The 13,053-nt window shown below is 42.6% G+C and overlaps 1 protein-coding gene across 2 annotated transcripts in view; it reads left to right on the top strand.

The window, feature by feature from the left end:
* GRIA1 (glutamate ionotropic receptor AMPA type subunit 1) overlaps positions 1-13,053 on the top strand; it is a 277,064-nt gene that overhangs the window by 156,157 nt on the left and 107,854 nt on the right. For both annotated transcript variants that reach the window (XM_054568140.1, XM_054568142.1), the window contains exon 6: positions 11,847-12,008. In XM_054568140.1, the coding sequence (XP_054424115.1) occupies positions 11,847-12,008 (162 nt within the window). The remainder of the gene's footprint in view (positions 1-11,846; positions 12,009-13,053) is intronic.

Here is a 13,053-nt window from a genome sequence, read left to right as displayed (position 1 = left end):
GGGCTCATACAAGAAGCATGAAGAAGCACACAGCTTGACTCTTGCCCTAGAAGCAATATGGCCTTTGTCTTCCAGCTAGATGGTAAAAAAAAAGTTTTTAAATGAATCCCAGAGAAAAACCACAACCTGGGACCGTAATGCAAGCCCCACAAACAGCCACCTGAACTGCCAGAGTGTGGCGCTCAGAGGCTTCACAGGCCTCTGTAGGTAGTAGGGTCTCTGGGAAGGATCGTGAGAGAGCGCCCACATGGCCAGTGGTCCTGTGAAAAGTGTGCCATGCCCTGGTTTCAAGAATCCAGCGGTTCCTAGGATCTCACCTGACCTAGCCTCTTGTTTGACAGTAAGGACACTCAAGGCCCAGAGAAGGAAAGTTCACTCAGGAGTTAAGCACTAGTTTTCTAGGTGTTCTAAGCAGCCTATCAGGTAAGACCAAGTCTAGGTTGCTCTTTGCATTCATACCCCGTGTTCTACAATAATCCACTCTAGAGACCCCTCTGATTTTCTGAGTTCCCCCAAGAAAGGGGACATTATATTCCCATTTTATGAGTGAGGAAAAGGAGGTTCAAGTTGTAGGAATTTTTCCAGAGCTGCGTGGCTAAAGATTTCAAATTCTAAAGACTAGGTTCATTTTCTGTTGGGCCACACTGCCCAAACTGGGGAAACCTTCACAACTCAGTTCTGGTGTTATAATTGAGCAAAGCTGAGAAATAAATATTTTTCCTTCGGAAACTGCCTGGCTTTGAATTCTGACTTATGAGTTGTGTGACCTTGGACCAAGTCACTTTACCTCTCTATACCTCCATTTCCTCGTGTACAGGTGAGAATATAAATACATATCTCACAAGGATTAAAAAAAGTTAATTCATGTGAAGTTTTAAAACAGTGAATGCAGCAGAAGCCTGGGATTTCATCCTAAATCTGCCACTGACTCATAATCATTTGCAAAAAAGAAAAATTATATTTTTTGAGGGTCTCGATTTGCTCAAGATTTGGTACCATGTTTTCACAAGGAATAAAGTTATCAGAAGGACCTTCCTAGATGTGAAGTTTATGGTTCTGGTTTTTCTGCCTCACTCTGTAGTCTGGAGGTATCCCAACAAAAGTCCCGAACCACATTGGCTCCCTCATCACGAGAGGCCGCTCCATTAGTGCCAAGCACTCAGGGTTTGCATCCTTTGCTCTTGCAAATTGTGCACACCTTGGTTGAATTGGCCATTTCCACACTGGGTCAGCGGACCATCTCGGATATGCAAGACAGTGGGTGAGGCTGCTCTGCCAGAGCATAGAACTCCTGGCCACCAGCAGCGTAGGAGCAGGAGGCACAGACCCCCTTAGTGCCAGTCTGGGCAGATGGTCAGGGTCATGTGTAATGAGAAGGGTTCAGTCCTCACTTCCTTACTTGTCCCTCTTTTTAAGACAGAAATACAGATAATGTAATGGGAGAAACATAGAGCCAATGAGACATGGGACTCTAGGTGAGTACTTACCATGTGCCAGGCACTGTCCTAAGTTTGACATATATTATAATGTAGTTAATCCTCACAATAACCCTGTTAGATAAATACTATCATATGTTACAGTGAAGGATACTGAGGCACAGAGAGGTTGAGTAGCCTGCTTGCCGTCACACAGCTACAAAGTGGAAGAGCTGAGATTTGAATCCAGGCTGAGGTGTGCAGGCATTTCCTCTTACTCATTGCCCTCTGTCACTTGGACTCTTAATCTCAGAACATTAATGTTTTGTGCTTTAGAGGATTCTTCCATGAGCTCTTCATCCAACCAAAGCCTCCTCTTCTCTCAGGCTTCACTGTTTCTACTGAGAAGCTGTCTCTATGCTACAGGTTTATGGTTTGATCCACTTATTTTGCTCTATAGTTACTTGGGTAATGATAGGCCTTTCTCACTAAACCTTAAGTAACTCGAAAGCAAAAACCATACCTGTCTTTTTCTCTGTGGCTTTCTTTTGTCTGGTATTTTCTTGGCAATACTGAGCACTCACCAATGAATGAGTAAATGATTAAATGAATTAATGATTAATAAGATTACTCCTTTCCTCATTCTCAGTAGGTTTCAAATTTACCATATGTCTGGCTTTTATTTATTTTTCATCAAGTATTCAATGGGTGCTACTATATATCAGGCCCTATAAATGCTTAAGATGGCATTTCACAAAAGAAAAAGGGTCTTATACACTCTTTACCTGGCCATCTCTGGATAGGAAGGTTTTATCATGCAAAAGGAAGCTATTGTTGGTCTGAAGTCTGCCAGGAGCTACAGCGATAAGGTCCCACTCCAAACTAGGCTGAAATTTTAATTGTCCTTCAGCTCTTGCTCTGAAGTGGCCCTGGCCAGGTGTCACCCTGACTGCAGCCAGTTAGTTGAGAGTCAGAAGACCAACTGATTCATGCCAGGTAGTTCACTTCTCCACCTGTGCATATACAGACAGCCCAGTCTGGGGGGCACTGACCTGTTGCCACAAAGTGCAAGCATCTTATCCTAAATCCCTGGACTGAGAGAAAGTAGTTGGGAAACCTGTATGTGGGCACTTGTATGTGTGTGTGTGGTTGGGGGATGGCGTCTGTGTGTTTGTAGACACCCAAGTGTATAGGTACCTGCTTCTCTGGTTTCAAATGTACTTGGGTAAATTAGTGCTTGTGTTTTTTTCCAGGATGGATGGTGTTTTAGCTTATGTAAGCACAGCTATAATGTCTTATTGACTTAGTAGGGACCAGACCAGCCTGTGTGTTACCAGGGATTATAGAGGATGAGAACACATTAAAGGTTCAGTTGATTAAAGTGAGAAAAAAAATAGGAAGCTTGTGAAGACTATGATGCAGAGACACAGTTATCTGAGGACACAACTAAGTCCTCAGCCCAGGAATGTTCCATGAATTCACATGTGTCCATATGCATGTGCACGCACCTGTGTGATCACAGGACTATAGATCAAAGCTCAAAGAGCCCTTAAGAGAGAAATGAACGGACTCAGAAGTTTCCAGACTTTTTAGTTTAAAGCTCCATTTTCAAAGAGAATCTTGGCAAGAATCCCAGTATGTAAAACAGATAAAAAGCAGAGCTGCTTTGGTGGAAGAGGGATGGTAGGGATCCAGGACCCTGGCCTTCCGCCATCCCCCATCCTGACACAGTAACCTCTAAAATGCCTGCAACCAGAATATAGTTTTGAAAGATCAGTGAGCCAGCCTAGGCCCTTATTTTGCAGATCAACGTGCTAATGCAAGGGAAGGGTGAGACCATTGCCCCAGGGCAAGTAGCTCGGGTGGTTCAAAGACGGGACTGAACTTCGGTGGCTGCCCTTACAACTGTTTTGCTGACACATCTTATTTATGACCTAGTTCAGAATATACTACACAAAAAAAGTCAATGAAAAGACTTCTTTTGTCCACAAGACAAAAGTGGAAAGACTGAGAGGTGACAGGATGAAAGCTTAAAAGAAAATCATGAAAAGGGTAAGCAAAGACATTTGTTGCCTATGCCTTCAGACTTCACCATGAATGAAGCAATCGGCCTGCTCCAAGTACTGCGTTGTAGACACTGTGGGGATCATCGTCCCTGCCCTCTAGGAAGCCCCAGTCTCCCAAGGCAGAAAAGAAGGACCAGTGCTGTCTGAGACAGAAAGCTAGAGGCCTTCAAGAGAGGGATATAAAGAGCATACATTAAAGAAGCTGAGGACAAAAACCTGCTAATTCCTTCTTAGTCTAAAGCTGCAGGCCATTCCAAGTGCTTCCTTGCAGAACAGAAGCTAAACAAATCATATTGACTGGATCACTGGTCATGAGGCAGAATGTCCAGTGGTTAGAAAACAAGCACAGGAGGTCTTGTTGCTGGCCGAGGCTATGATCTCTGCCCACCCTCCCTACCCCCTGCCCCAACTATGTTATTATGGTCAGGAACATCTCCATTCATCTGAGCCTCAATCTTTTAATTTTCCAAATGGGAATGATAATAGTATCCACTTCACAAGATTGTTATAAGGACTAAATGAAATAATACAAATAAAGTACTTAGCACAGTGCCCACTACCTGGTAGAGGCTTGATACACGCTAAGCACTGTGGTTGTTGGTTTTTTTATTATTTGCACCAAAATCTGCCTCCCATGACCTCTGCCCCTTCATTGGTTCTGACCTGTCTTCCAGACCCTCAGAGAACAAATCTGCCACCTCTTCCCCATGACAGTCCTTCTGGGATTCAAATATATCCTTTGCTTGACCTCTTAATCTTCCCTTATTTCTTAGGTTGATCATCCCTATTTTCTTCAAGCATTTCTAATGTAACAAGACTTTTCAAACTGTACTGCCCTACAACTATCCTCTTTATGGAGCTGTCATCGGAGAATTGATCTGACAATTTGGGGAAACTCAGCGTGTACAACTTGTGCCATTCAGAGTACAAAGGGCAAGTTCTTTGATTTGTTCTAATCTTACCTCGTCTAGATCTCAAGAGGATGAGATGGAGAAATGCTCTTTCCAGTGTGTCAGGGCCTGTTTAATAAACCTTCTTCTTGGCCCCTTTCCCTTAATAATGCTGGGTGCTCCTCCTTCCTTCTGACAGGTGTAGCGTCCGAATAGGCAGGATGATGAGAGCTGAACAGCTTGGCCATGACCCCTTGAAAGAACTGCAGAGAAAAAGGAAATCTGGCTTTGAAGATAAAGCTTTTCATCCTTTGAAAGCCTTCCTGTATGCATGCCTCCTGTTCTCTAGGGCACCTTGCCTGACCTAGTACTTGGTTTTGAAGCAGTTCTAACACCTGACCTCATTTGACCCAATGATAATGATGATGGTGAATATAACGATAATAATAATTGCTAACATTCATTAAGTACTTACTATATGCCAGATGCAGTTCTTCAGTATTTAAATGCATTCTCTCAAATCTTACACCAATTCCCTCCTGTAGGCACTATCATATCAGCAGAAAACGGAGCCTCAGAGAGGTTAAATAACCAACAAGCACACATAATCAGTTCTTCTGGTTCCAGGCGCACGTAGTAATGAATGGTCATAATGATAGCCTGGATCCTGGTCATCACCCTTAAAACATTTTCCAAATCTTTACAGAAAGATGAAAGCATGTCTAATGTAGTTATAGCATTAAGTATCTCTTTAGGATATCATAATTATTTGAAATGCCTTTTCATTCTAATCCTTTGAAAATTATAATTGACAAATGATAGATGAAATAACTATATTAACTAGTATACTTCATTGAACACTTACTCTGACTCATTTTATTCAAATGGCTGGTCAGCATTGAATTGCCTCCCACAGTAAGTACATGGGGAGAGAGAGATTCCAATCCCACTAATCAGAGAGGAGGCTTATTTCACTTAGCATAATATTCTCCAGTTCCATCCATGCTGTCACAAAAGTAGGAGTTCCTTCTTTCTTTCTGCTGTGTAGTATTCCATTGTATAAATGTATGAACTTTTTGATCCACTCATTTACTGATGGGCACTTAGGCTGTTTCCAGCAGTTGGCTATTGTATACAGCACTACTATGAACATTGGGGTGCATACATTTTTTTTAATTGATGATTGGGGATTCTTAGGTATATTCCCAGCAGCAGAATTGCTGGGTCAAAAGACAGTTCCAGTTTCAGTTTTCTGAGGAAACTCCATACTGTTTTCCACAGAGGCTGCACCAGTCTGCATTCCCACCAATAATGCACTAGGGTTCTCTTTTCTCCACATCCTTGCCAGCACTTGTTACTTGTTGATTTATTAATGATGGCCATTCTGACATATGTGAGCTGGTATCTCATTGCAGTTTTAGTTTGCATCTCTCTGACGGCTAGGGATGTTGAGCATCTTTTCGTATGTCTACGGGCCATCTTGTATATCCTCCTTGGAGAAGTGTCTATTCAGGTCCTTTGCCCATTTTTCCATTGGACTGTTTTTCTTCCTCTGTCCAATGAGAAGTCTGATTTGATCTCCAACATCTTTGTTTTAGGTGTCAGTAAACTATGGCCCATGGGTCAAAGCCAATAGCCACTGGATTTTGTTTGGCTCATGAGTTAAAAATGGTTTTTACATGTTAAAATTACTGGGGGAAAAATGAAAAGAAGAACGATATTTCTTGAAATGTGAACACTATATAAAAATTTTGGGGACATAGCCATACTCATTCATTTACTACTGGCTATCGCTGCTTTCATGTTATAATGGCAGAGTTAAATAGTTACAACAGAAATCATATGGCCCATAAAGCTGAAAACATTTGCAATCTAGCCCTTTACAGGAAAAATTTCATAACCTCTGGTACCAATGGGGGAAAGTGGACACTAATAGACTTCAGATACATCAGAAGCTTGGGAAATATCTAACCAACTCTAGGAGGTTGGTGTCAGGAAGGGAAACCTAGTATGCTCTCCCAGAAATGTTCCTTTAAGACAGGAAGGTAGGCCCCTCTTTGGCACAGTGAGACATTTATTTTGGGCTATTAGCTACATCAGCCACACTGCCTGAGGTTCTCTGTCTGGGGCAATCTGGAAACAACATGCCAAAGCTAAGCTCATATGTCCCTGCACTGGCAAGGCAATGCAGTACACTGGCGAAGAGGACATTTTAGGGTTGGACCACTGTTTGAATCCTTGCTTGCTGTGTTATCTCAGAGGACTTTCCAGAGGTCTCTGAACCACAGCTCCTCGGCATAACATTGGGACGAATACTCACCCATTTATGCCTACTGGGCATGTTCATCTCACAAGGCTGTTTGGAGCACTAAATAAGATTATGTATATGAAGCATGTAACAGAATGCTTGGCTCAGGATAAGAGCTTGAAAAATGTTTAAAGTAAATCTAGAGGTGACTGTCAATTGATTTTTTAATTTTTAAATGATAGTAACTTCGTAACTCTCAAAAGGTTGTTTAGATAAAGGTATATAATGCACAGAAGTGGCATTTTTCGCCATTATTGTCATTTTTGTTATCCTCATGAGCAATTCTTCTGGAGCTGTGTTTCAGTAGGGCATTTAAGAGCACCAGTGTTAATTCCAGGCCAACAGATAATGAATTAAGCAGGGCTGTCTTACCACACCGTAACGAAGATTCAGTGAATGTGAGACTTCTCTTCCCTCTTCTGCCACTGCCTCTCTGTCCCACTTTCCAGGAACTAACAGGTGATTCCTAACCAGTGAGGTACATCAAAATTATCTAGAAATCTATTTTAATTTTAATAGTACTAAAAAGAAAATATACTCAATATATATAACAGAAGGGTATAAAATAAAGAGCAAATACATGGCCTCTCTAATCTCACACCTGTTAGAAATAACTATTTTAAACCTCTGCATTCTGTGATTGTAGACGTTCCCTCAACATGTCTACATAGCATGTCCGTGTTTCTTTTTCTTGCTTTATCAACTTTAATCACATCAATGACTCCCTGTTAGACTATAAATCATTTCTTACTACTCCCCACATCCTGCCGTCAATGTTTGTTAGTTTTGCTATTATTTGAAATTCTTCTAGTGACTGTCTTTATAACTTTACCATATTTAATGTTGGCTTTTGATTTACTAGCATTAGAGGTCTGTACAAATACAGATATCCAGCCTCCTCTCCAGGCTACTGCATGACAATCCTTAGGGATGGCTATCGTGAGAAACCTCCTTAAAGTGCTCCAATGTGCCCCTCAGTTTAAGGACCTCTATCCCAAGAGCCTGCAGGACACCAGCCAGTTCATTTGTGCTCGAATAAAAATGACAGAGCATTCTTCTCATGTCACCCATTCATCAGTCACACATGGGACTGTGTGAAATGCCACAAAGATGCTAAAAAAGCCGACAGGAGCATAGTGACTGAACAGCTCATCACAAAGCCCCATTTTAGATGAGAAACAGAGTCACTCTGTGAACAGCAGCATCTGGTGCAGGGCTGGAGGGTCAGTGGAAGGAGGCTGGGTCTAGGAGACCTGAGTTCTCAATATTGAATAACTTGACAAGGAGCATCTTGTAGATTAATTTTATTTTTATTCAATAGTCACAGTGTACAGAGCAAAGGACTCCGTATTTGGGGGCATGTTATAAAAACAGGCAAAATGGCACAAAGAGAGTAGTGACAATCAAATTTTATAGTTTGAATCTTTAATGGAATATAATTAGCAATGTTACATCCTTATACAATATTATAAAATTACTAGCACAGATGAAGTAAATAAAAAATGTACTAATTACCAAATATTACCTCCCCAGGTTGTTTTTAAAATAAAAATGGCAATAAAAATTAGAGAATTAATTTAATTAAACATTTTTTAATGAATGTGCTCCGGGGAATAGAATGAGTTGAATTCTCCAGTTTCACTGGTGGACAAAGAGTTAACACCTTTATTTCCCCTTCATAGTCAAGAACACTTTTCTGTATTGCAAGAGTACATTTTCTTGCATTACAGAGAAATCAAGTTTAGTAACTTATAAGAGGCTCGTTTCTTTGTGATTAAGGACATTGTAGGGTTTCAAGATTACCATTCCAGCATGACATCTTCCATAGGAGGGATGACATAAGCTATTAGATGAGTGTTCACTGACCTCATGCTATTCCCTAATTTTGTTTCTTTCACCTAATGTCACAGATGTAGCTTGTTTTATCATTCCTTGTCCACTCCTTCTCAGGAGAGCAGTGGAGTTCGGTTAGAGGGTCCCATCAGTTTGATGAGATGTAACCAAGGTTGGCCCCAGTAACCTCGTAGGCAGACATTCTGGTGATGGAGGCAGGTGGCATTTATGTGTGAATAAACTCTGCCATTTCCTTTGGCCTCCATTATGTTCGAGACAGGGCAGTCAGGACAAAATGCCCAGGAGCTTGTTACAGATTTTCAAGTAACAGAATTTGACTGTGGGAGATAATTTTCCATTTCATTCTCTCAATAGTTATTTTATGAGCAAAATGTTCTTTTTAAAGTCCAAAAATCACGGGAAATCTCTCAACTGTGCCTTACCATTTAACCAGTGGTGGCATAGCTCTGTGCTTAGGTAGTGTATCTTGGGATGCATATTGGGTACAAGAAACTAATTTTGACTTCACCTGTTGGAACAACTTGCTAGAACCACGAGGCAAATCAGGAGACCTCTTTGAAAGTCTGTGAACTGAGGCTGTGGGAAAAGTTCATCTCAAAAGATGTTTCCAACCTGAGCTTCTTTTCCATCCGATGAAAATTATCCACTGGCATTTGCTGCCTGCTGATCATATTCCCCCAACTAATTGGCATTATTCTTGCCTGAGGAAAGTCACTGGTTTGTATTAACACACTCAGCAAGGGTATATTAAACATCTACTCTGGGCCAGGCACTGTTCTAGGTGCTAGGCTCTGGGACACCTTAGCAAACCAAACAGGAAAGGTACTTGCCCTCCTGGAGCTGGCGTTCCAATGGAAGGAGAAAAGATAAGGGGACACCTGAGTGGGGGAGATAACTTCAAATAATAATAAATGCTCTGAAGAAACTAACAGGAACAAACCGAATGGACTGAGTATTGGATGTGATTTGATTGAGTTCTCCCAAAAGCAAGTCTTAAGGATTCAAGTACAAGTAGTTTCTTTCCATGCCAATCCTAGAAACAACAGCAGGGAATTAGGGAAGTGAAGTAGGGAAGAGAAGATCATTCAAAGCTCATAATCAAGGCACTTACCCCTGTCGGGTACAGGAGCTCAATTCATGAGGGGACCTTTAGACATGGTATAGAACACACCTTAGGGTTATTCCACCCAGGGGAGAGGATTCTGGAGTATTTATCTGCACACTCTCCATCTATCATTGGTTGAGAGCTGCTCTGGGGATATTAACTCCCTGACATATCTAGCTTACCTTACTCATGGGTGAAGTAACAGATATATGCAGTTAGTCCATAAAGTGGAATATCAGAGTGTGATGGAGAGTGGAAATGAGCAGGGCACCAGTAGCATCTACCGCAGGGCGAAAACGGAATCTCTGGGTGAGGGGTCAGGAGACACCTCTCTGAAGAGACTGCATTGTAGCTGGGATCCTAAAGATGCAAAGGGACCATCCAGGAAAGGCACTTTCAGGATGTGCTAAGACGAGGGCTCTGAGTGGGACTGGCTTGCTTCATTTGTAAAATAACAAAGAGTCACAGAGCTTGAAAGGCAGAAGGTCATGAAGTTGTATATGGCCAGACCTTTTCAATAATGAAACCGGATCAAGTCAGGGAGAAATGAAGAGACTTGGACAGGCAGAGCTGGGACTAGCACTCAGGGCTCTGGGCTGCCCATCCAGGGTTCCTCCCAGCCTCAGTCCATCAAACTGCTTCCCCTGTTCCTTCTCCCAATTCACTCATTAGGATTTGGCAGTTTTCCCAAGCCTTGGAGCCCAAAGAGCACTGACTTTATGATCCCAGCTCCAATTCCTGCAGTGGGCTGCCGTTAATACCTAAAAAGGAACCCAAGTTATCACGAAGCTCTCAGCCAGCATCAGCTGCCACTCAGACTGCATTCCACACCCTCTTCCTCTCATTCACAGTGCCACAGCCACGCCCACCTCCTTATTGAAACATAACAAGTATCCTCCCACCTCTGAGCCTTTGCTCAGACTATTCGACCCCAGAGCTCCCTCACAAGGTTTCTCTTCACTCGTGTCCCTGTGCCAACACCACCTCGCCAGGGAGGCTCATCCTGATCATACCTGCCAAAGTACGACATCGCCCTCCTCTCCCCATCCTCTTGCCCAGCTTTACCTTTTGCCATAGGACTCCTTGCTTCTGCACAGTACACTCTACTAGATGGTACTGTTTATACTATGCTACGTATTTACTTGTTTGTTTGTCATCTGTCTTTCCCACCAGAATGTAAGCTTCACAAGAGAAGGAACTTGTTTTATTCACTATTAGAATAGTATTTGATAGGGTCTCAAAATATTTATGGAATGATGAGTGAGTGAGAGAGCAGATGACTTCAGAAGACCTTACTGCTGGTCCACTCTCAGCTGCTAACTCGTTGAATGGCTTCGTGCAAGTCAATTCTCCTACTCCAAGTTCCTACACTTGGCAAATAGACATATGATGTCTCCCTTGTAAAATCATAAAGTGAAATGAGGCCATAGATATGAAAGTACTGTACATTATGGAATATATTATATAAATACAGGAAAGTCTCAGGAAGTTGAAGGCTTCCTGAGTTTAAATGAATTTCATCAAATGGTGAGGAAAGTTTCACTGCCAATAAAGAATCCTTTGTGGATGTTACTTACAACTGATCAGGCCCCACTGAGTGGAGATCTAGTCTATGATATGGGACAGAGCACAGGGCGAGGGATGATCCAAATCCAGCCTCTTTCACAGACTTGTGGTGACTTGGGGAGCCCACAGGAGCTTGCCCCTGATGGACTTCAGATTCTCTTCTCTCAAACGGGAGGGCAGGGGTGTGAAAGGACACGACTCCCTCCTTTTATCTTCCATTCTGTTCCATATCTATGCCAGTGTATTAATCTCAGCCACTATTTATTGATCACTCATTCTGCACCATGCACTTGACACGCATCACTGCATTGCTTTTTCTCCCCAGCCTCCTAACCTCTGTTATTCAGACAGGAAACCATCAGGTAACATTCCAACAGAGTGTCACTAACACCTGCGAGCAGCAGAACCAGCACTTCAGCCCAGGTACAGCCGGCTCCTGAGCAAGCACTCTTAACCACTGCGCTAACTTTATGCACAAACTAAGTGATTACCAAGTTCAGAAGGAAGGGAGGCACAATGGTGTCTCTGTTAAGTCAGTTTCACCTTGTGGAATAGGATGGAAAATCCTGTGATTCTGTAACATGGTTAAATGGATTTATCCACGCAATGTGTTCTGACTTCTTCCCCCTCCTCCCTGCACAGGGTTTCATGGACATTGACTTAAACAAATTCAAGGAAAGTGGAGCAAATGTGACAGGTTTCCAGCTGGTGAACTACACAGATACCATCCCAGCCAAGATCATGCAGCAGTGGAAGAACAGCGACGCTCGAGACCACACACGGGTGGATTGGAAGAGGCCTAAGGTGAGGGGATGGGCAGCAGACAGCAAAGGACCAGACTGGTCCCATTGCCTGCCCCAATTCTGCACCGTGTTAGCCGTTTTAAGAGGAACAAGCTAAGGAAAATATATCCATAAAGATTGAGGGTACAAAGATCAGGCAATCCAGAATGATGACGGTTTTAACAAGATAAACATTTTGTTTTTCTCTCATATAAATAAAACTCAGAAGTCAGCAATCCAGGGCTTGGATAATGGCTCCACAATCAAACACTCGGGCATCTTCTCTTTTCTTATTCTGCTATCCTCAGCATATGAGAGCTATCTAATAGCTCCAAATGGCTGCTGAAGCTCCAGCCATTACCTCAGTATTCTATCCAGCAGGTAGGGGAGAAGGAAAATAAGAAGCTCAACTGTTTCCTTGAAGAACCCTTTTCAGAAGTCACACGCAGATTTCCACTCACATGCTGCTGGCCACATCTCAGAAACCTGGCCCCACCAGCCACAGGAGAGGCTGGAGCAGCGGTGCCTGTGCTCTGGGTGGGGCTGCCATTTTGCACAGCTCTAGGAGGATGCTGTTCGCATGTGTTTCTTTGTGGACTGAGCTTCCTTGGGTCGTGCAGTGAACTGGCCTCTATTCTGGTCAATCATGTACCCAGATAAAAATCAGAAAAATCTAACTAAGCAATATCCAGCACTTCTCTCTCAGAGAGACAACTCCCAATTATCATGCAGACGATCTGCCACTCACTTCCCAGTGATGCAGCTCTAAATCCTGCAGCCAAAATCTATTTTGTTTGCTATTTGATAATGGTTTAGAATAAGGGTGGAAGGTAATTTTCCTTCCCGTGTCAAAACCAATAGCTTGGCAGTGGCTGTGTAGAACACTACATTGAGAAGGATCCTGCAATATAACTGATTTATCTGGGCAAAACCGTGATTCTTCTGTGACTTTCTTTTGTTAGGTCCATCTTTTTTGTGAATGGCAGGACATTTAACTGAGATGCACAGCATCCCACTTGTGTTCAAACTGACTTAGCTATTCAAAATGAAGACATTTTGATATGAGC

The sequence above is a fragment of the Pteronotus mesoamericanus genome, unplaced genomic scaffold, assembly GCF_021234165.1.
Source record: "Pteronotus mesoamericanus isolate MK-2021 breed Mesoamerican mustached bat unplaced genomic scaffold, CSHL_Meso_final contig_2, whole genome shotgun sequence".
Taxonomy (NCBI): domain Eukaryota; kingdom Metazoa; phylum Chordata; class Mammalia; order Chiroptera; family Mormoopidae; genus Pteronotus; species Pteronotus mesoamericanus.
The sequence above is the reverse complement of the archived record's forward strand: the minus strand, read 5'-3'. Positions and strand labels throughout refer to the sequence as shown.